We start from the raw sequence: 23,939 nt of genomic DNA on the forward strand, positions 1-23,939 counted from the left end.
GCATTCTTGAATATACAGATTCTGATATTTCTTTTTTTTTTTGGAAGTATTTTCATAATCGCCCGGGTTTTGAAAAAGTATTACTTTGCAGGTAATCAATTTTTCTCTGCTTCAACTCCAATCTGGGGTTGGTCAGCCTTCTTGCCGCTGGATGATCTTGAAGATTCTTCCAAAGGCTTTCTTGTGCATGATACTTTGATCATTGAAGCTAAAATCACTCCTCTTTCAACACTGAAGTGTTTAACCTGAAATTTCTGAAAAGGGACTTAATCATATGCATTTGAGGAAAGAAAAAGAAAAAATTAGCTTTGAATGCATGGGACATTGCTTTTGACAGTTTTTTTTTTGCTCTTTTTTAAAATGTCTATAAACTACTATCTGGATTATGTGTTATTCAACAAATATCATACATTTAACTCGTGATTTTCGTGTTTTGTCATTTTCGGTCTATTACTTCTAAAATGATGCTCTCATTTTACTCCCAAAATACAAATGCACATATTTATGGGACAAAAAGGTGAAATTGGGTAATCCATAATCTAAATCTATGATCCAAATTACAACCCAAGAAATTCTAACTTATCAAGGAAAATGAGTTCAAAAGAATGCTCAACAATTAAGCCAAGCACTAGAATCGATTTCCAGATCTCATAGAACTCTCTGAACATCTTTCACTATGGTACAAAGAAATCGAAACAAAATTTCAGGTTAAAATATTCGTATGGTATTTAATAATTTTATTCTTTTGTTTTCTGGGGTTAAGTAATTTGGAATGTGCTGGAGTTTGCCGGGGAATGGGGGGGAGAGACAATAAGACATATAGGATACTAGAAGCCCCTGAAGTGATCTGTTCTAAACTTCGTGTGTCAAAAAAAAAAAATTGTATAGGATACTGCCAAGGCATATTCAGTTGGAGAAGGAATGATGAGTTGAACAAGTTGGTGGGTGAATTAGCACTGAAAATGGATAAGTTATGCTATTAATTATAACTTGCTGACAATGGGGCAAGGTGGAAAATGGGACATTAAATTTGCTCTAAGGCCTTGACCAGGGTTGGACAACCGACCATAACATAAAAAATCAAACAGATTAATGACATGCAACTAGAAACTTCCATGAAGGCATATTGGTAATTCATTAAGCTTGGTTTATGATGAGGATTAGAAAAAAAAACAGTAATACTGCAAGTGAAAATGTGCTCATTCTTTCATTTTTTTTTATCCTCGTGTGATCCAGTAAGCTTTTGCCAACAAGATTGGTGCTTAGATTCAGTCTGAGAAGGCTCTCGGTTTCTATTGTCTTGTATTGTGCTCCAATTTCTTTGGCAAGATCTGCTAGAGGACCAACTTTTGCTGTGAAATGCAGCAATTGAAAGTCTTTCTTTGTGGAAATCCACGACAGCTCTATGCTCAATGCTGCTATATTCCCCATTGCTCATTATCTGCACAAATCATTGAAGCACATCAACTCAATGATATCTACAGATGCTCAGTAAGTAGGAATTTGGTTGGTGGTCATTTACCTCCATAGTATCACCGATATTGATGATGATTGCTCCAGGAATGGGTTTAATAGGCACCCATGTATTGCTTTTCTTGATTTGCAGGCCTTGAACATCATTGACTTGAACTAATAAGGTCAGTCCTGTTGCATCAGAGTGCGGAGTCAAGTTGCATAAGGTCTTATTCCTCGTATGCCATCTTGATAGATGCTGCATCATTTGTCTGGGTCTACCCCAAGATTCGTCCCCATAAGTTTAAACAGGTTCATGCAAACCTTGTGCATTTGAAGTTTAAACAGATTTTTTAGCATTTGAATACGATCATACTAAAAACACAAAGAAGAGAAGAGGAGAATTTGTGTGTAACCTAAAGCAACTCTAAGCCAATCGGCAACAATCGGCAACTTTTGGATTGAAAAAAAAATGAACATAAAAAAGATGAGATTAGTAGGACGATTATTTGTTATTTTTGATGTACTTTGAAAGTGATAGAGCGGTTATTTGGCACATTTTGCACCGTTATTTTGTCCTAATTTTGGCTATTCACGGTGCTAAGAATTGGAATTGCACTCATATTCAATATTTGTGTGAATTGTAGGTGGTCGGCATGAAAAATAATCTCGCGGGGTAAATTTCCAGAAGACTTTTCGTCTCAGGGCGTGGCCACGCCTTAGAAGGTGGACGAAACCGAAAGCCGGACTGCGGTCCACGTGAACTGCTAGAAACATGGGATAAAAACTCCAAAAGGCTAGCTTTTGAATTGGGCCAGACGTCTGAGAGTTCCTGCGGCGGCTATAAAGAAAGGAAAAAGCAAGATTCAAAGCATCACTACTCTTAGCCTTAGTTTCTCTTTTTCTACTTTTCTTAGGGGAAGATTTGTCAAACGCTTTTATTTCTTCTTTTGTTTCTTCTGCGGCCGAATAGGGTCAGACACAGAAGACTTTTCTTTCCCTTGTTTTTGGCGTCTGCGTCTGACTCTTTTGCTTTTCGCTTTCGAATTTATTCAACTTCCGTTGGTTTTGGCATTGAACTTGGGGAATCCAGTACGGACTCCCACGCAGAGTCAAGCGAGACTTTTCATTTTTTTCTATCTGCGCTACTTCACCAATCCAGATTCTTTGATGTTTGCGGGGATGAAATCAATTAAATTGCGTGAGCTTGACATGATGAGGAGCGGCTAATTCCCCCCTCTACCCAAAGGTTGGCGCGAGGGCGCGGCCCATCACATCTGTGAGATCTAACCGAATCTTCATTATTTCTCCCAATTTATTGCTATCGTGCGTTTTCTGAATTAATTGTTCATGGGTATTTTATTAATTGAATATCAACGGCCGGGTATTTGATTTAATTTAATAGCCTACTGCCACGTTAATTAAATAGAATCCGTAATTGTTCATTTAGTTAACACCTCGTGGCAACCACCATAATTGGTTTTATGATGGGAAAACGCAAGATCTAGCTTAAATAAACCCTCTTAGCGTGTTTATTGGTTAGGGTCGGGTTCTTCTAGCTTTAATGCAATTGGGTAATTAAATTCCTACGGTCGTACCTAGGGTTGTTATCTGGTTAGAGAAGCAGTCAATGGTCGTACCTTGACTGTCGAAAAAGTAAGGAAGAGCTGGTTGTCAGAGCTTATTGATGGCTATAACCAACCTAGTGATAAATGGATGAAATATCTTTGCATCGATGAGCATTTATTTGGACCGTGCCTGAGCAGTTGATCCTTTGGGTAGAACTTTTATTAATTGCTATTTTTAGTGAATTGTGCTTTGTGAGTTAGTTTTGAATTTAGTTCGCTTTATTTTTATTTTACTTTTATTTTATTTATTTCTCTCCCATTGAAAATCCCCCAATTTTGTTCTACTGATTTGGAAAGAAATAATTTCCTACCTGCTCCCTGTGGAATCGACCCTACTTGCCATTGTACGCAAAATTAGTATTTTTATAGACAAATCCGGTATATCGGATCAAGCAAACTCTTCGGGAACAGGGTGAATCAAGTAACCCATTGCACACCTAGGGTCCCTGCTCCAGTACTTGGATTTGTTTTATAATTATTTAATTGAGGTGGTAATTAGGACTTTTTAGTAATTATTATTGCATAAGTCGAAGTAAGCATGGCCAACACTCAAACATTAAGGGAGCTGGCTGCTCCGGAGCTGACTCACCAGCCCTTATGCATCACATTCCCTACTTTGGCTGAGAATACTGCTTTCGAACTGAAGTCGGGGCTGATTCATCTCTTACCTTCTTTCCATGGTCTCTCTGGCGAAGAACCCCACAAACACGTCAAGGAATTCGAGGTGGTTTGCTCTAGTATGAAACCTCCTGGGGTCACTGAAGAGCAAATTAGACTGAGAGCCTTCCCTTTTTCCCTCAAGGATGCAGCGAAGGATTGGTTATACTACCTACCCGCAGGTAGTATTACAACATGGGCCCAACTTAAGAAGAAATTTTTGGAAAAATTCTTCCCTGCATCCCGGGCTGCAAGTCTAAGAAAAGAAATATGTAGCATTAAGCATCCCGGGGAGTCCCTATATGATTATTGGGAAAGGTTCAATAAGTTGTGCACTAGATGCCCACAGCATCAAATTAGTGAACAACTATTGATCCAATACTTCTATGAGGGACTACAGACGTCCGACAGGAGTATCATTGATGCAGCAAGTGGGGGAGCATTAGCAAACAAAACACTAAGGGAAGCATGGCTACTCATTGAGTCGATGGCAGAAAATTCTCAACAGTTTGGCTTCCGTGAGAGTAACCCTACCCGTAGGGTCAACGAGGTAGAGACGTCGTCCATTCAGTAGCAGATATCGGAGCTGACATCTTTTGTACGACAATTAGCAGTGGGAAACATGCATCAAGCAAAGGCCTGTGGAATCTGCACAAATGTGGGCCACCCCACTGACTCATGCCCTATGTTGCAAGAGGATGGGGCTGAACAAGTGAACATGGCTGGAGGCGTGCCCGCGCCTCAAAGACCGTACGACCCATACTCCAACACGTACAACCCTGGTTGGAGAGATCACCCCAATTTCAGCTATGGTAATAGGCCACAAAATGCATTCCCCAATCGTCCACCAGGATTTCAGCAATCTTGGCAACAGAAGTCCCAACCCTCGTTCTCCAATTCAGGAAGTTCTTTGGAGGAAATTGTCAAGAGTTTGGCCACAACTACCACTCAGCTCCAGCAGGAGACTAGAACCCTAGTCACGACCACTGCTCAACTCCAGCAAGAGACTAGGTCCTTGGTCGCGAGCACTACTCAGTTTCAACAGGACACCAAAGCAGGTATGAAAGATATGGAAACTCGCATGAGTCAAATGGCAACTGCCATTAATCGCCTGGAGTCCCACGTCTATGGGAAATTGCCATCGCAACTTGAGGTAAACCCCAGAAATGTAAGTGCCATGACATTAAGGAGTGGCAAGGAGGTGGAGGGATCTAAGTTGACGATTTCGAAAAGCAAAAGTGAGGAGCAGATAGAAAAGGGAATTGAAGAGGAAGGGCGCATTCGCGAAGAGCCTAAGGTAACATCTATTTCTTCGATCCCTATTAAATCTAATATAGCTCCTTTTCCTTGCAGGTTGGAAAAGACAAAGAGGGCAGAAAAGGAAAAAGAAATCCTGGATGTCTTCCGCAAAATTCAAGTAAACATCCCCCTATTGGACGCGATCAAGCAGGTACCCAAGTATGCAAAGTTCTTGAAAGACTTGTGCGTTAACAAAAGAAAGTTAAGGGGTGATGAAAGAGTGATGGTAGGAGAGAGTGTATCAGCTGTACTTCAAAGGAAACTCCCACCCAAATGCGGAGATCCAGGTATGTTTGCTATCCCCTGTAAGATTGGTCATTCTAGTATCAAAAATGCCATGATAGATTTAGGGGCTTCTATTAATGTGATGCCTAAGTCAATCTATGATTCCCTAAATTTAGGACCTTTAAAAGAAACGGGGATAATAATTCAATTGGCTGATCGTACATGTGCTTATCCGGATGGGATAGTTGAGGATGTTTTAGTGCAAGTAGATGGATTAATTTTTCCTGCTGATTTTTATGTGCTTTACATGGATGATAGAAGTGCCCCAAATCCATCACCCATTATATTAGGAAGACCATTTTTGAGTACTGCCCAGACTAAAATTGATGTTAGTAAGGGTACTCTCACGATGGAATTTGATGGAGAAATAGTCCACTTTAATATTTTTGATACAATGAAACATCCTGTTAACTCTCATTCTGTGTTTGCTATGTATACCACTAATCCCTCTGTGCAAGAATTTTCTAAGTTTGCTTATAGGGGTAAATCCAAGGTTGCTGCGAACAAGTCCTATAGGATGAAAGCAATTCATGAGGTAAAAATGGAGAGAAAATTTAGGAAAAAAGTTGCACTCAATGGCCATGTGGATCCTGGAGGAGGGCCACCAATTACAAGGAAAATTCAATTACATCCAGACTAAAGAGTGGTGCTATGTCTAGCCAAAGACATTAAAGAAAGGCGCTGCTTGGGAGGCAACCCAAGGCTTCTTTTGTTTTAGTTTTCTTATATTTTTGAAGTTTTTGTTAAGTGTTAGTGTCATTTAGTGGGTTGTTATTTTGTGACAGGAGTTGGCAGCTAGACATGCCCATGCTAGGTCATCACACCTAAGGAATGGAGTTTTGGAATTGACGGTCAGACGACTATAACTTCTAAGGCGTGCCCACGCCTTCCAACCCTTCCGAAAAAGAAACTTCAGTCTTCTCCTTCCTGTTGGTGTTGCGTCCGCCGCCACCACACCACCTTGTGCACGCAGCCGTGTCACCCCCCTCCGCCTTAGTATCTCATTTTCCCTCCCCGGAGCCAGGAAAGTTTCTCTTCTTTCCTCCTATTACTTTATTTTGTCTCTTCTACATTGAGGACAATGTAGGTCTTAGGTGTGGGGGGAGTGGCTTCCATTAGTTCTTTTTTTTCACTAGTTCTTTTTGCTTTGTTTTTCAAAAAAAAAAAAATGAAAACATGGGATGAATGAAAAAAAATGAAAAACATTGTAGTTAGTCGGCTTTTTGGTTATTTATATGCTTGTTAGTGTTGGGGCATGTTGCTGTGATGAATGACATAATCAAAGTGAGTGGGTATGTTGTCGGATATGCTAGCTGTGCATTTTGCTTCCCTTGGCAATGTCGTTGAATGTTGAATATGCAGGAATTGACCCATTCTTGTAACTTTTGGGGAGCTTTTGAGCCTTGCTTGAGCATATTATTCTTGTTTGCTCTATTTTGTTTGATTGAGTGGGTATCACTCATGGTATTGGCATTCTAGAACTTGCTAGTTTATGCATGTCGAGGCCACATTTTTGTTGAATTGGATGCATTTGAAATGATAAGGGCATTTAGGATTTAACCCTCTTCAGCTATCTAAAAAATCAAGCCCTCATCTTATCTCCCAATAGTGAACCAATTTGAGCTTTTGTCCTTCGTTTCTGGTTGATATCCGTGTTTGTTAACCCAAGACCTCTTTAAACTTTCTTGTTTACCCCTGTGTTGTCAAGGGATGCCTGAATTCCATCATTTGTGCAAAGCAAACAGAAATGGGGTTGCAAGTGCTGATAGATTAGGAGCTATATGATACTATCCTTGTGTAAAGGAGGGGAAATTGGAAAAAGGCCACTGACCAGAGGACTTTGGCTTACAGGGCGTGCCCACGCCTTACAGGACTTTCTCCTTGAAAAAAAAAAAAAATTTCCTGAAGAGACCTCGTGACCAGAGGACTGACCAGAGGACTATGGGCTACAAGGCGTGCCCACGCCTTGCGAGCAGTATTCAATCAAAAAAAAAAAAAAGAGAGAGAAGAGAAAAAAAAATTTTGGGGCACTTGTACAGGGTGTACAGCAAATGAAAACTGCCTTGTTTGTGAAACCCCTCCGGTAAAGCACTGTGGTTATTGGTGAGTTTCGGACATTCTCTTGACACTTTACCCCCTATCTACACCTTCTTAACCCGCCTTTCACCCGAAGCCCCATTACAACCCTATTAAAGTCCCTTTGATTTATGTGTTTAGTTCACTTTTAAGTGGTGGAGATGTGATAAATGTGCAAGCCTATGGTAATGGCATTCCGTGATGTTGAATTGAGCGTTCCTAGTATTCATATATATTCTTTGAATTACAACATGTCCGGTGTGTTCTACCTTTGGTGATATTGTCAGGGACCCTAGATGCTTGTGTTAGTATAGACTACTACATGACCTCTGCTCTCTTGATTGTACTTCTGAGCTCCGAAATGCTTGAGGGCAAGCATTGTCTAGGTGTGGGGGGATTTGATAGAGCGGTTATTTGGCACATTTTGCACCGTTATTTTGTCCTAATTTTGGCTATTCACGGTGCTAAGAATTGGAATTGCACTCATATTCGATATTTGTGTGAATTGTAGGTGGTCGGCATGAAAAATGATCTCGCGGGGTAAATTTCCAGAAGACTTTTCGTCTCAGGGCGTGGCCACGCCTTAGAAGGTGGACGAAACCGAAAGCCGGACTGCGGTCCACGTGAACTGCGAGAAGCATGGGATAAAAACTCCAAAAGGCTAGCTTTTGAATTGGGCCAGACGTTTGAGAGTTCCTGCGGCGGCTATAAAGAAAGGAAAAAGCAAGATTCAAAGCATCACTACTTTTAGTCTTAGTTTTACCTATTTGCAAGATTTGTCAGACGCTTTTATTTTTCTTTTGTTTCTTCTGCGGCCGAATGGGTCAGACACAGAAGACTTTTCTTTCCCTTGTTTTTGGCGTCTGCGTCTGAATCTTTTGCTTTTCGCTTTCGAATTGATTCAACTTCCGTTGGTTTTGGCATTGAACTTGGGGAATCCAGTACGGACTCCCACGCAGAGTCAAGCGAGACTTTTCACTTTTTCTATCTGCGCTACTTCACCAATCTAGATTCTTTGATGTTTGCGGGGATGAAATCAATTAAATTGCGTGAGCTTGACATGATGAGGAGCGGCTAATTCCCCCCTCTACCCAAAGGTTGGCGCGAGGGCGCGGTCCATCACATCTGTGAGATCTAATCGAATCTTCATTATTTCTCCCAATTTATTGCTATTCGTGCGTTTCCTGAATTAATTGTTCATGGGTATTTTATTAATTGAATATCAACGGCCGGGTATTTGAATTAATTTAATAGCCTACTGCCACGTTAATTAAATAGAATCCGTAATTGTTCATTTAGTTAACACCTCGTGGCAACCACCATAATTGGTTTTATGATGGGGAAACGCAAGATCTAGCTTAAATAAACCCTCTTAGCGTGTTTATTGGTTAGGGTTGGGTTCTTCTAGCTTTAATGCAATTGGGTAATTAAATTCCTACGGTCGTACCTAGGGTTGTTATCTGGTTAGAGAAGCAGTCAATGGTCGTACCTTGACTGTCGAAAAAGTAAGGAAGAGCTGGTTGTCAGAGCTTATTGATGGCTATAACCAACCTAGTGATAAATGGATGAAATATCTTTGCATCGATGAGCATTTATTTGGACCGTGCCTGAGCAGTTGATCCTTTGGGTAGAACTTTTATTAATTGCTATTTTTAGTGAATTGTGCTTTGTGAGTTAGTTTTGAATTTAGTTCGCTTTATTTTTATTTTACTTTTATTTTATTTATTTCTCTCCCATTGAAAATCCCCCAATTTTGTTCTACTGATTTGGAAAGAAATAATTTCCTACCTGCTCCCTGTGGAATCGACCCTACTTGCCATTGTACGCAAAATTAGTATTTTTATAGACAAATCCGGTATATCGGATCAAGCAAACTCTTCGGGAACAGGGTGAATCAAGTAACCTATTGCACACCTAGGGTCCCTGCTCCAGTACTTGGATTTGTTTTATAATTATTTAATTGAGGTGGTAATTATGACTTTTTAGTAATTATTATTGCACAGGTTCGGCACCTGTCAGAAAGTGAAACTGAAACCAAAAAAATTAAAGTAAAAAAGAATTGAAAACTAACAAAATTCTAACGGAGAAGAAGGAAGAGTTTGACTAACCGTAGTTAGTAAAATAAGTGTGAGGTTAATACCAATTTACTATGTACATATCGAATAACAGCAACTATAGTTGTAATGCTAGAAAACAATCATTATAAAACAATTATATATCTCTTTCACACGTACATGTCACTAGACTGTATAAGCCTAAAAGTTAAAGCTGTCATTTAAGGATAAAAATGTCATTTACGAGCAACTAAAAATGTCATTTAAGGATAAGTCATTTCACTAATACCGCAGCAGCATCCACTTGTACACTCTGTTAAACCAATTGGCCTATCAAAATTCAAATGACTTAATTAACCAATTTTTGTACAGGATTCATATTCATATAGATCAATTGGGCAACTGAATTGGTTAAATCTACATCGGCGAAATGTTGCATCTTACCTTCAGCTATGGATTAACGCCAGGACCTGTACGTAGAGATGCAGGCAGTCACAACTTTAAGATGCGGGAAAAACATATAAGATGTATATTCCATAGCTGTATCGATGTGGGGTTTCTCACACATTAGATACTAATTCTCACACACTCTGTCACCCCAAAAAAAAAAAGAAAAAAGATGTTGCATTCTGTCAAAACAAATATTTTGGGGGGCTGCTTCTTTTTTTTTTTTTTTCTAAAATAATTTGCATTTTCTTGACTTAAATTATACCAATTTTTGTTCTGTTGAGTTTATCAAATTTGGGGAATGCCAGCATCGAAATGTTTATCTGGCTGTGGTTTTTGTTAGGAGGAATTGATACATTGAGTGGGAAAAAGAACAATGATGTGCAATAAGGTACAATGCTAACCGAAGGGACAAAGTACAATGCTAATTTAAGTGCACAATTCTCATTATCAGATATCATTTAATATAATATTAAAAATGTCGTCTAATGATATATTAAAAATGCCCTCTGAAGTCAGTATTTAAACTTAAGTTGATTTTAAATATAATAATTTCCTAAATAAAAAAGCAAAGTATTAATATAGTTCTAAAAAAACATATGCGCTCTAAACTTCTAACATGATTCTCCGTTGTCCGTACAATAACCTATTGTAAAAAAAATTAATTATATATTTTTGAAATAAGCATACACGTAGAATGTACCAAAAGCATTGGTGGTTATAAGTATCTATGGAGGGTTAAATTACGCTTACAAATGGTAGGATCAATAGAAATTGAATACATCCCAACAAATACGAACTGACATGGATGAATAGTGAATACAATGAAACGACGGGCAAATGTAATTGAGTACCATCGAGCACCATTGACCTGTATATATACAGTTAGAATACGGTCATATTTATTTATTTCTGATAAGACCACAATTAACCTACAATGGCGGCATGAACTACAAAATGAAAATTACCATGCAATATACTAAATAGCCCGCAAAATGTTGGTACAAACTAGTAGAAAATACCAAGATTTAATGAGATCTGAATTTAGAATTCTAGTTCCTGGAACTTTAACTTTAGTTAGCTGGGAAGTATGGATAGGCATTCGTGCTCTTTCTTTTCTTTGTTTCAAACGTGATCACATTCGATAGGACCCCAAATGCTGATCTTACTTGACATTTGAGGCGCAGTCAAGCCATACTCATCTGTTGTTCGTCCATGAAAGAAGTGCCAAAGTCCGCATCATGCTTCAGTAGCTCCGCTCCAATCAGACCATAACGCGATGATTTGAGAAATGTCAGAACAATGATTTGATTCTTTTCTCAATTTTGCAGGTAATTAACAAAAGGGAATGGTGATCAAATTCTTGTAATAAAACGCTGCAAAATACTAGGAATATTGGGCATTCCTTTATGGTACCGAATTGTTGTTTATCTACAGAGCCAAGTCTGGTTAATTAGTATCATCAGATTTGATCAACTTCAATATATCAACTTAAAGTGACGAAGCCACGATTTTATTTTATTTTTTGTGGGAGGCCAAAAAATTTTCTAACAAAATTATTTTAATGTGTTATTTTCAAAATAATTTTTATATATTTAAATATATGACACCTAAAAAATATCAAATATTAACTTTAATTATAAGGTTTTGTCTATTTCATAATTATGTAATATAGTCATAACGAAAATTAGGATAAGAAATAACTTTTGATTAAATATTTTATAACATTATAAATCATCCAACTTGTACATAATGAAAAGATATTTCAATATGTCACCTGTGTAATATATATATATATATATATATGCAATATATATATTATTATTTTTAACTAAAAATAAAAATAATATTAACATATTTTAAAATTTCAACCTCTTTTAAAGTAAAGTGAGGCGTGCGTTTTTTCAAAAACCTAAATTCATTTACGATAAGACATCATTGTTTTTGTACGATGCTGCAGTAGCCACTCCTTAATCCGACCAAAGGACCCACAGTTGCAAGACGGTCCTGAAGACGTGCAACCCACCATTTGCAGAGTCTTCTGAAGAGCTTCCATGATTTTGTAAGGCAGCTTCGTCTTTCACAATCACGTTGCCGTCTATCTTCACGTCTTCAATTTCCGTCACATTTCTTGGGGATAATTGCAGAAATCTTCCCTGAGATTTTTGGTAATTTCACTCGGCTCCCTTGAGGTTTATATAATTGCAAAAACCTCCCTTGGTGTGATAAAAAGACAACAATGCCCTTCAATAATTGTCAACTCATTGAAAAACTCTATCAAATATTAAATCTCTCTCATCTATTGTTAACCAATAATTCAAATTATAGTTTTTCCCATTTAACTATCTATTCTCTTTCTCCTACATATATTTTTCTTTTAAACTTATTTATTTATTATTATCAACTAATTGTGTACTGTCGCCACTAATAAAATCACCATATACACCAAACCACCAATACATATATATATTGGTATCTATTTCCAATTCTCGATTTTTCATTATTATTAAATGGTTTCCTTACACCCATTTTTTTCCCAATTTTTGATATGCATTGGCAAATTGAAATTGTCAAATGACAAATTGAGTGCTAATTTCATTACCAAATTAGATGGAGATAAAGATAGTGACAGTGATAAAAAGAAGTTAAAATTAAGGATAGGAAATGGAATGGGAACTAAATATAGGTTATATTATTATGGTTGCCATGAAAAAAGGTGTTCTTGATATATATTTATAACTGCATTGTGTTTCTATTTTTGATTTAAAATTATTGATGTTATTCCTATAGAAAGAATTTGATTGATTTTGAACTATATGCCAATGGAGTATATTGGATATTGATATTGGTAGTAATGACTTAGATTATTTTGTATTAGAAATGTGGCAGTTATGGAATTGAAATTTAGAGATATTGATGAATATTGTTGTGTATTAAGTAAAATTTGAGATTGATATGAGATTGTTAATAAGTTTTTTGGTATCTGATGTAGCGTTTATAGTTGATACAATGGTCTATATCAGAAATTTTTAGGTAAAAGAGAAACATTAGAACAAAGATAAGTATTTATTTAATAGTAATTTGAATGTTGATGAATAGGTAATAGTGATAATAAGTAAAGATAAATGAAATAGAGATTGTGGACCATATTTTTCCTTTACATTTTTGTTGTCAATTATAACTCAAGGGCATTATAAGAATTTTGAGAAAAAGTATAGTCTTTTGGGCCTAAAATGTTATCTAAATAGTGAAAATAGGGGAGGTAAGTGTAATTTTTAAAATTTGAGGGGAGCTTTCTATAATTGTCAAAAACCTCAAAGGAGGTATGTGAAATTAACCCTATTTCTTGCTTTAGTTTCTTCTAGTTGGTTAGTTCTTTCTTTCTCTTTTTGATAAATACTGCACAATATAGCATCGAAGTTCATCAGCTTATGAATCTATAACCTCCTCTTCCATCTTCCTTTCAAGATACTACAAGTGGACTGTCCCATAAACGAGAAGCCGCCTTCCCCGACATTCTTAAGTTAAAGAGAAAGACTGAAAATGGCAGAAACAGTTCTCTCTTTTGTGCTGGATCAACTCTCAACTTTTCTGCGCAAGGAGGGACGACTATTGGGAGGGCTTCGGCAAGAGGTCCAATACATCAGGGATTCGTTGGGGCATATGAGAGCTTTCCTAAGAGAGGCAGAAGCAAAAGAAGAAGACGCTCAACCCAGGTTCCAAGAATGGATCAAGCAAGTGCGAGAGGCTGCTTATGACACTGAAGACATTCTTGATGAATTTGTAGCTCGCTTTGCTCGGCATCGCGCAACAGGATTCTACGGCTCTGTTCGGAGAAGTTTCAGCTCCATCAAGAATTTGAGAGCTCGTCATCGAGTTGCTAACGAAATACAAAGCATCAAGTCAAGAATCAAAAGTATTTCTGAAGGTCATCAAAGATACCAATCCGAATATGGTATCTCTGCCCAAGCGTCCAACTCAATTTCTGTTGTGAACAACACAACATGGCGCTATAGCAGAGATGACGCACTGCTTGTGGAAGAAGCTAAATTAGTTGGTATTGACAAGCCCAAGAAGCATCTAATTTCTCAGCTCCTGGAAGGGGATGATTACCAACTAAAAGTTGTTTCAGTGGTTGGTATGGGGGGACTTGGCAAAACTACCCTAGTGAAAAGAGTCCATGAGGATTCGGACGTTAGAAGGCATTTCCCAGTTCGTGCTTGGGTAACTGTCTCTCAAACATGCGAGTTTCAGGATCTCCTGAAAGACTTGATTCGGCAGTTACACGAGGAAGGGAAGAAACCAGTCCACAATCGATCGAGTCTATGGCTACCATTGAGCTGAAAAAATTTGTCAAAGATTTTCTTCAACAAGCTGGAAGGTATGCAATTGTTTTTGATGATGTATGGGACGTGGAATTTTGGAATACCATCAAATTTGCACTGCCTGAGAGTAGCCACGGCAACCGTGTCATGCTAACAACTCGAAAAGCTGATGTAGCCTCTGCCTCTTATACAGAATCTCTAGGCTATATCCACAGAATGGAGCCACTGTCCTTTGAAGATTCGTGGACCCTGTTTTGTAACAAGATCTTTAAGGGAAATAGTTGCCCTGGCCATTTGATGGATGTTGCCAAAGGTATATTGGATAAATGTGAGGGCTTGCCCCTTGCGATTCTTGCAATCAGTGGGCTTTTGGCTTTGAAAGATGTAAACAGAACAGAGGAATGGGCAATGGTTCGATGCAGTCTTGGGGGTGAATTAGAAGGCGCAGGTAAGCTGGACAGAGTTAAAAAGATACTCTCTCTTAGTTATAGTGATTTGCCTTGGCATCTAAAGACGTGTTTGTTGTACACAAGTATCTACCCAGAGGATTATGAAATAGAATGCTATGAACTAATTAATTTGTGGATTGCTGAAAGGTTTGTCGAATGGAGAGAAGGAAGGAGTATTGAAGATGTAGCTTGGGGTTATCTTAGTGAACTTGTTAATAGAAGTCTAATTCAAGTGACTAAGGTGTTTTTTGAAGGAATACCCCAAATATGTCGAATCCATGACCTGTTGAGAGAAGTTATTCTTCTCAAGTCAAGGGAACAAAACATGGTCACAGTTACTACTGGACAGCCGATGACGTGGCCGTTCGACAAGGTACGCCGTCTAGTAGTCCATAGTAGTAGCAGTAACAACGCCCAGCACCACCAACACAGACCAAATTATTGCTTTGACCGCCTTCGGTCATTCGTTACAATTGGATCCACGGACCTGCTACTATCCAAAACGTTGTTATCCGAAGTTTTAAGGAGCAGTAAGTTGTTAAAGGTTTTGGATTTGAGAGGTCAAGAGGCACAGGAGGAAATACCAAATGAGATTTTCAACTTGTTTCATCTCAAGCATCTGAACCTATATGGTACAAGAGTGGAGAGAGTACCGAAAGCCATTGGGAAACTTCAGCAATTGGAGTATTTGAATTTGGGTAACACTGGAGTTAGGAAATTACCTATGGAAATCCTAAAGCTGCAAAAACTTTGATTTCTCGAAGTATATCAACTAGTTGATTCTTCAGATGATGATTATGGATCTCATGGATTTAAAGCTCCATCAAATATGGGACGGCTTCTTGCCCTACAAACATTAAGCTGCATAGATGCAAGTAGTGGATCTACAATAGTCAAGGAGATAGGAAAGCTGACCCAATTAAGAGAGCTATATATTACAAAGTTGAGAAGAGAAGATGGAAAAGTGCTCTGCTGCTCCCTTGCCAACCTCACCAATCTTCGGGAATTAAGCGTTGCTTCGATTGGAAAAGGTGATGATCATGAGATAATCGATTTAAATCATCGTCATCCTCCTCTTTCTTCTTCGTCGTTTCTTCAATCTCTTCGTATGCTGATTTTGTATGGCTGCTTAGAAAAGATGCCACAATGGGTAGCTCGTCTTCACGGCTTGGTAAGAATAGATTTGAATTGGAGTGGGTTAAGGGGTGAGGAGGATCCGCTTGAATCCCTCCAGCATTTGCCCAATTTGGGTGAAATCAATTTCTGTGGATCTTACCAAGGAGAAGGGTTGTGTTTCACGGCTGGAGGGTTCCTAAATCTCAAGAGGATGCACCTAAAGGGAATGGAAGGGTTGAGATGGATGAGAGTGGAGGAGGGTGCATTGTCTCGTCTCCAGAAACTATTTCTGGAACAACTTCCATTACTAGAGGAGTTACCATCGGGTATTCAGCACTTGAGCCAGCTTCAACGGCTGGTTTTGTATGAGTTGAGTTCTCAATTGAGAGGGAAGCTGTTGGAGAATCAGAAGGAAGAAAGTGAAGATTACACAAGAATCGCACACATTCCTTATATTCTCATTGGTTACTATACAGACGATGGGGAATGGAGAGAGTGCCAGCTATGGGAGGAGGAGGAGAAGAAAACATAATCATTCCTAGCAGTAGCCACTGCCGTGGCTTCCCTTTCTCTAGTTTGTGGACAAAACTGGTTCCTCTTTTTTGTTTTTATTTTTTTTTGTTCATCATCTTCTGTGTCTTGCCTTCTTATTTATTATTTGTATCGTGTATAATGTGTGAGGTTGTTAATGTATTGTATACTATAACTCTTTATCTTTTTGTTTCTTGATCTTTTCTATATTTGATTTAGCAAACGATCAAGAGGTGGGCATGTCAGAAGTGTATTAATAATATCTACCAAAAAATTTTCATTGAAAACTCCAAGTATTGGCTTTTAAATTCTGGTCAGAGACAATACGTAAACCCAATTTGGCTTGTCTTCACTTGTGCTTGTACAAATCTATGTTAATAATGTTTTGTCCAGTAAATATAGCGAATATTGGACATACACCAAGTTTATTATATGACTCCTTTTACGTAATAGATATCCCACAATTTGTTCTTTTCTTCCCAAATTTGCCACTGTTCAATTCACATTGTATATGATGTGAGATCATTCATCATTAACTAGTATAATTACCTTGTGCCAATAAACCTACAATGTGTATCATGTTTCTTAAAAACATTTTTACATTGAAATTAAAATTAAAAATTTCTTCTATTATTGCTAATTAAAATTAAAAACTTCACACTTACAACCATATCTTTGCCATAAGATAGAGTAAATGGATAGTCCAAAGTTATTATGGAGAATAAGCACTCTATGTACTTCGTAGCAAAATAACTGAAGTTATGAAGAATAAACTGAAGTTGTTGGAAGTCACTAAACTATTTAGTACTAAGTCCTGATAAATTCTTCTTTCTAAATCCTATTAAATTCTTCTTTCGGAAGACTCTGACTCATAATTGGCTTCTAAATTACATATCTCTAAATACGTAAACCGCCCAAGGGCTGAGAATAGGGATTTCCGCTTCATTTGAGTGTTGATTTGGTCCTCATCTGTCTTTTTAGGTATGATGTAACTCATTGTGGGGTCATCTCTGTTTCATGTTTGTCGGCCATAAGTTCTTAATTTTGGTGTCCCTATTCCAAGTTTACCCTTTTGCGCTGGTTTCGCTGTTGTTTCTCTACAGATTTTGGCCTTTCTCGTCTTTTTATTGTGAATAGTATTTTTAGGGTTGGGCAGCTGCTTGCTTCATATGTCTACCTCGATTTCTTTGGACCTCTAACATTGTCTGCGAAATCTTTTTGGTTTGCCGTCTTATGTTAGCCCACTATGCTTGGGTTTCAGGTACAAGAAAAAAACCACGATATCCGTTCATATATAGCAAAAAATCATATGATTCGCAAACAAAATAGCAACTTTAGCTGCTAAATTATTCATCACAAGTTAAATAGTACCAACACCAAACAATAAAAAAATTTATACTATTTACACATTACTAATCAATACTAAATATTACAAAAATCAACACAACCAAGAATGATACACCTCAAATTATACTATCATACACACTGAGAAATCCTTCAATTAATCCACTTTCACAACTTTCACTAGCATAAAATTAATCAGAACCAATAATCAAATCACAATTAGACAAATCGTAAATATACTGTAAACAATAAAAATACCAAAAAAATAAAAATGCGAAACAATTAACCACTACATTACCAATAGAAAATCATATCAAAATCATAATCATTCAAAACAATACAAAATATGACAAATTCATACTACATTAAAAAAATTATATGACAAATCTTTACACATGTTCCAATATAAAATACATGTACATATAATTGATAAACAAACGGAGAAGAATTGGATTGGATCGCTAGATGACAGGAATGGTAAGTAGGAGATTTTGAACCCAAAACCTCCAACTTATAAAAAAATAATAATAATAGAAAAACCTATCATACCCCAAAAATACATAAAAAAACATACAATATGGGCACCCCGCGACACCGCGGGGACCAATGCCTAGTTCCAATTTCGTGTATTAACTCAAGACTTTAGCTTTATTTGGCAGGTACAATCCTTCAAGAGATTGGTAATCTTTATAACCTGAAACTATTAGTCATGGATTATAACCTCAGATTATAGGATCCATTCCAAGAGAAATCTTGAATTTGATTCGGCTTCAGCGGCTCTATCTTGGGCATAATAACTTAACAGGTGTGACAATTTACTAACTACTTCAAGAGAAATATTAATAAGTTTTGCTTTGCTTACGGAGATGGTAACAATTTGAACTCCTATGTATTTCTGTTTACTCCTCTTGTCAAGTTAAAAAATTAACAAAGCCAGTCTCGCAGTCCAGCATCTTTTGTTGTTACAAAGAATTGATTGTTCTGGTCCAACATATATATCCTTGCTTTATCTTGAATTTGGCAGGTATAATTATGCAAAAGCTTGGTGTTATTTTAAAGCTAATGCTGTTTAGTCTAGAGAATAACTAGATTGAAGGCTCTATACCCAGAGATATTGGAAATTTGACTGCACTTAAAGAACTATACCTTGGTGTAAACAATTTAACAAGTATGGCACTTGAGAATAGCAATCATGAGACAACTGAAACTTTCATAATCAAATAAACATGCTTCCATTTACAAATGATGTGTTTCTTCAGGATTGTGAAACATTCCATTTCAGGAGTTCCATCCGTTTTAATTTGGCAGGTGTAATTCCCTATGAGGTTGGAAACCTACAAACATTTGGAGGTGTTGAACCTAAGATTTAACAGTTTAAAAGGTTCCATACCAACCAGGATCTTTAACATCTCAACTTTAAGAGTGCTTTCACTTGTTTCCAACAGTCTTTCAGGCAATCTTCCATCCAATATGGGTTTAGGTCTGCCTAATTTAGAAGAACTTTACCTCATGATAGGTCATAATTTGTTGCTAAATTTATAATTATTTTTCCCTTGGTTTTAGTCAAATATTATTTTAATTGTCAGATTCTACTTATATTTGGTGTTTTATGTTAATTGTAGGGCATTGGAGTAAAAAGTTCTAAAATGGGTGATTTTCTTGGAGTTGATTGTCAAGCGCAAGTTTTCCAATTCAAAATGGAGTCTACGTGGAGTATTGATTAAAGATTAGAAAACTGCCACTTTTTATTAAATGTCTTATTAGGAAACAATTGGCAGTATTCTTGGAGTTACCTTAGTCAATTAGAATTCTAGTCGGGGTCCTATTCATTAATAGTCATTAGGTTTCTTCTCATGACTTTTGGAGGAGAGCCGTCACTTGCTTTTGGCTTGTCGGCTGGCCTTTTCATTAGTTTGAGGGAAAAAGACAATTGCAAGCTCTCAACGGATTTTCTTGTAAGCATGGCTTGTTCTCCACAAATGGAGAAGTAATTTCAAACTTCTAGTCAAGGAGACAACTGAAGATTTGGTTCAACAATAACTATGAGATCTAAATTATTTTGATTGCTTCTTTCATTCATTGGTATTTGTATGTTTTCTACTTTTATTGGCTATAACTATTGTGTATGATTGAATAGTTGTGCAATGTTTAATTATTCACGTAGTCTATTCGCTAATTGGGGGTAGTTGAATCCGTAATTGTTCGATTACTCTCATACCGGTAGCAATTGACATAATTGTCTTTACGTTAGGAAAACGTATAATCTAATTTAAATAAACCCTCGTAGCATGTTTATTAAGTGTAAGTGTAGGCATTTTTGTTGGAATTTTTTGTTTGACTTAGTCGAATTTTATCCATTTTTTGCCTATCTTTGTGCATATTTGTGTTTGTTTCTGATAAACAATGGTTAGATGTTTCAAATTTTTCTATTGCTAAGATTTTACACTCTAAGGTGTTAAGTATGACATGGTTAAGTTTAAGGTATCTCTTTGGTGAATATTTGAGATTTTGTGACCTTTACACTTTTTGGTTAACTTCTCTAAGTATTGTAAATATTTGTCTAGCATTTTTTGTGCAATTTGGTTCAACTATTAATCTTAGTTCTCCATGTTTAAGAAATGAAGAGGGTTTGTATAATTGTTAATTTTAATTTGGTGCTTATTTATGAATAGTATTCGACTATACTTCGTTAGTATCGTTGCCTAGTAACCGGAGGTCTTCACCACAAGTGTCGATTTTCGCATCAAAAAGCGATAATAGCTATGAGTATGTGGTTTTTAAGCGATGATGGCTGAGTAACCGGGCTTCTGCATTTGGCCAGTGTTGGAGTTCGCATCAAAATGCTTAAATGGCTAAAGACTAAGCATTCCCGCTGAAAAAAAATGTGGAAAGAGCCAGTTGATTCATGAATTTTAATGTTGAGATTTTGTTTAATAGTCAAATCATTTGCTGATAGATGCTGGTTGAATATTTTATATTTTTAGATTAGTTAGTCATAAATTGAAAGAGCCCTTAATCTTGGAAACTAACTGGAGAGGTATTTATTAAAAATTGCCACTAATACTTGACATATGTTTTAATTGTATCTTGGCAATAGAAGATTTGAATAATAACCATTGTTTGAATTTGATTGCTTGATTTGTGTTCTCATGCTTGAGAACAAGCATGGTTCAGGTGTGAAGGAAATTGATAGGTCATAATTTGTTGCTAAATTTATAATTATTTTTCCCTTGATTTTAGCCAAATATTATTTTAATTGTCAGATTCTACTTATATTTGGTGTTTTATGTTAATTGTAGGGCATTGGAGTAAAAAGTGCTAAAATGGGTGATTTTCTTGGAGTTGATTGTCAAGCGCAAGTTTCTCAATTCAAGATGGAATCTACGTGGAGTATTGGTTGAAGATTAGAAAACTACCACTTTTTATTAGATGTCTTATTAGGAAACCATTTGCTTTATTCTTGGAGTTACCTTAGTCAATTAGAATTCTAGTCTCGGTTGACCAATTAATTAGTAGTCATTAGGTTTCTTCTCATGACTTTTGGAGGGGAGCCGCCACTTGCTTTTGGCTTGTCGGCTGGCCTTTTCATTAGTTTGAGGGGAAAAGACAATTGCAAGCTCCCAACGGATTTTCTTGTAAGCATGGCTTGTTATCCACAAATGGAGAACTAATTTCAAACTTCTAGTCAAGGAGACAACTAAAGATTTGGTTCAACAATAACTATGAGATCTAAATTATTTTAATTGCTTCTTTCATTCATTGGTATTTGTATGTTTTCTGCTTTTATTGGCTATAACTATTGTGTATGATTGAATAGTTGCGCAATATTTAATTATTCACATAGTCTATTCGCTAATTGGGGGTAGTCGAATCCGTAATTGTTCGATTACTCTCATCCCGATAGCAACTGATATAATTGAGTTTATGTTAGAGAAACGTACAATCTAATTTAAATAAACGCTCGTAGCATGTTTATTGATTAGAGTAGGGTTTCTCTAGTTTCTAATGCAATTGGGGAATTAAATCTTATGGTCGTACCTAGGGTTATTCCTAAATTAGGAAAATAGTCAATGGTCGTACCTTGACTATCGAGACAGTAAGAAGAGATTGACTGTCAGATCGTATTGGTAGTTAAAAACCTACTTATTAATGAATATTGGAATTATATTTGAATCAACGATCAGTCGCATAAACCATTTCTGAAGTGTATCTTTGGTTAGAGTTTTTCCAATTATTTCTCTCTATTAATTATTTTTCACAGTTGATTAATTTAGTTAACAATTCATTAGCATTTAATTCTGAAACCCCCGGTTTCGCCTTGACTTGAAAAGAAATGAATTTATCCCCAGTCCCTGAGGAGATGACCCTGTTTGCCACTGTCTACGAGTTAATAATTTTCTGTTAGCTAATTAATTCTGGTATATCGGATTAAGCAAACTTTTCGGAACCAAGGTGAATCAAGTAACCCATTGCACATTCAGAGTCCATGCTCCAGTACCTGGAATTGATTGTTAATTGCTTTTGATGGTAGTTAGATTTTGATTATTGCACAGACTCGACACCTATCACCTCAACTCTAATAACCTCAATGGACTGTTGTATTGTACCTGATTCAATCTCAAACTCCTCTAAACTCACTCATGTAGAGTTTGCTCGAAACAGACTCACTCGTCCAATTTACATAGTCTTTGGGAATCTAAAATTTCTTGAATGTTTAGTGCTGTTTGATAACAATTTAACAAATGAATCTTTTTCGGTGGAGTTAAGCTTTGTCACTGTGTTAACAGAATGCAGATACCAGAGAGAAATTTCAGTGGCTAATAACCCATTCACTGGTGTTCTTCCAGTTTCTATAGGAAATCTTTCTTCTTCTATAGAAGAGATTTATGCAGGTGGCTGTAAAATGAAGGGAAGAATTCCAAAAACTGTTGGCAATCTAAGCAATGTGAGAGTGCTAGGTCTACAAGAGAATCCCTTGTCTAGATCAATTCCAAGTACAATCAAAGGGTTGCAAATGCTTCAAGGATTATCTATAGAAAGTAACAATGTTAGTGGAACTATCCCTGATAGTTTGTGTAGCTTACAGTACTTGAATTTATTACATCGGATTGGAAATCAATTCCTGTAATCTTACTTCTCTCAGGTATCTTTATCTAGCTTCCAACAGAATAACTTCTTATGTGCCTGACAGTTTGTGGAGCCTCAAAGATCTCTTGGGATTTATCCTGTCTTCGAATTTCTTTACTGGCTCTCTACCTTCAGAGATTGGACTATTGAAGGTTGCAACATGGATAGATTTGTCAATGAATCAATTCTCAAATAACATTATTATTCCTAGCAGAATTGGAGATTTAGAAAACTTGAATCATCTTTCTTTGCCATATAACAACTTTGAAGGTACCATTCCTGAATCAATCAGTAACATGCTAAGTTTGGAATATTTGGACCTATCACAAACACTTCAATCTCTCAGCTACTTCAATGTCTCTTTCAATTATTTACTGGGGCAAATTCCATCAACGGCCCTTTCAAGAATTTCACTAGTGAATCTTTTATCTCCAATGATGCATTATGTGGATCATCTAGGTTTCATGTTCCACCAAGCCAAACTCCAATTCACAGATCAAGGACAAAGAAAGTGCTTCAAACTAAATTGATAGTGTTTGGAGTTTAAGCAATAATTGCTAGTATAGCCTTGGCATTTTTGTTCTTTTGATACGTAAAGAAGGAGAAGGTTCCTAATGGAACTAATTTGTTCTCCTTGACAGCAAAAGGAAGGATTTCGTATTATGAACTCCTACAAGCAACCAATGGTTATGATGAAAGCAACTTACTAGGAAATTTTGGATCTGTTTACAAAGGGATTCTAGCTAATGGAATTTGTGTGGCCATAAAGGTGTTCAATTTACAGTTGGAATATTCATTCAAGAGTTTCACCAGAGAATGTGAAGTCTTATACAGTCTTAGGCACAGAAATCTGACCAAAGTCGTTGGTGTATGCTCTAATGATGACTTCAAGGGATTAATACATGATTACATGCCCAGTGGGAGCCTTGACTTGAGAAATGGTTGTATTCTTACAATAATTGCTTAAGTATCATCCTAGTGGCATCTGCGTTGGAGTATCTCCATCATAGTTACTCAATTCCCGTTGTTCTCTGTGATTTGAAGCCAGGTAATGTCCTTCTAAATGAAGATATGGTTGCCTGTGTGACTGGTTTTGGTGCTGCAAAAATATTGACTGGTGGGGAGAACACTGCATACACCAATGACTGA

The 23,939-nt window shown here is 36.9% G+C and overlaps 3 protein-coding genes across 3 annotated transcripts; 2 read left to right on the top strand and 1 right to left on the bottom strand.

The window, feature by feature from the left end:
* Positions 1-1,207: 1,207 nt before the first annotated feature.
* Positions 1,208-1,720, bottom strand: LOC113766795 (S-norcoclaurine synthase 1-like). Its single transcript, XM_027310945.1, has 2 exons — positions 1,523-1,720; positions 1,208-1,441 (listed from the first exon to the last, which is right to left on the bottom strand). Exons 1-2 carry the CDS (start codon positions 1,718-1,720, stop codon positions 1,208-1,210), a joined length of 432 nt encoding a protein of 143 aa, XP_027166746.1.
* An 11,721-nt stretch (positions 1,721-13,441) lies between these two features.
* LOC113766796 (disease resistance protein RPM1-like) lies at positions 13,442-16,320 on the top strand. Its single transcript, XM_027310946.1, has 3 exons — positions 13,442-14,036; positions 14,153-15,370; positions 15,461-16,320. The coding sequence occupies exons 1-3, from the start codon at positions 13,442-13,444 to the stop codon at positions 16,318-16,320; spliced, it is 2,673 nt and encodes an 890-aa protein (XP_027166747.1).
* Positions 16,321-22,251: 5,931 nt separating this feature from the next.
* LOC113766797 (receptor kinase-like protein Xa21) lies at positions 22,252-23,939 on the top strand. The gene is made up of 4 exons (XM_027310947.1): positions 22,252-22,748; positions 22,807-23,060; positions 23,432-23,731; positions 23,839-23,939. Exons 1-4 carry the CDS (start codon positions 22,252-22,254, stop codon positions 23,937-23,939), a joined length of 1,152 nt encoding a protein of 383 aa, XP_027166748.1.

The sequence above is a fragment of the Coffea eugenioides genome, chromosome 3 (assembly GCF_003713205.1).
Source record: "Coffea eugenioides isolate CCC68of chromosome 3, Ceug_1.0, whole genome shotgun sequence".
Lineage (NCBI taxonomy): Eukaryota > Viridiplantae > Streptophyta > Magnoliopsida > Gentianales > Rubiaceae > Coffea > Coffea eugenioides.

Coding starts and splice junctions, on each gene's coding strand:
- LOC113766797 (XM_027310947.1), top strand. CDS start 22,252: ATGGACTGTTGTATTGTACCTGATTCAATCTCAAACTCCTCTAAACTC. Junction 23,061..23,431: donor GCCATATAACAACTTTGAAG/GTACCATTCCTG, acceptor TCTCCTTGACAG/CAAAAGGAAGGATTTCGTAT. Junction 23,732..23,838: donor GAGCCTTGACTTGAGAAATG/GTTGTATTCTTA, acceptor ATTTGAAGCCAG/GTAATGTCCTTCTAAATGAA.
- LOC113766796 (XM_027310946.1), top strand. CDS start 13,442: ATGGCAGAAACAGTTCTCTCTTTTGTGCTGGATCAACTCTCAACTTTT. Junction 14,037..14,152: donor AAAAGTTGTTTCAGTGGTTG/GTATGGGGGGAC, acceptor TGCGAGTTTCAG/GATCTCCTGAAAGACTTGAT. Junction 15,371..15,460: donor ATTGGAGTATTTGAATTTGG/GTAACACTGGAG, acceptor TTGATTCTTCAG/ATGATGATTATGGATCTCAT.
- LOC113766795 (XM_027310945.1), bottom strand. CDS start 1,720: ATGATGCAGCATCTATCAAGATGGCATACGAGGAATAAGACCTTATGC. Junction 1,442..1,522: donor ATATCGGTGATACTATGGAG/GTAAATGACCAC, acceptor TGATTTGTGCAG/ATAATGAGCAATGGGGAATA.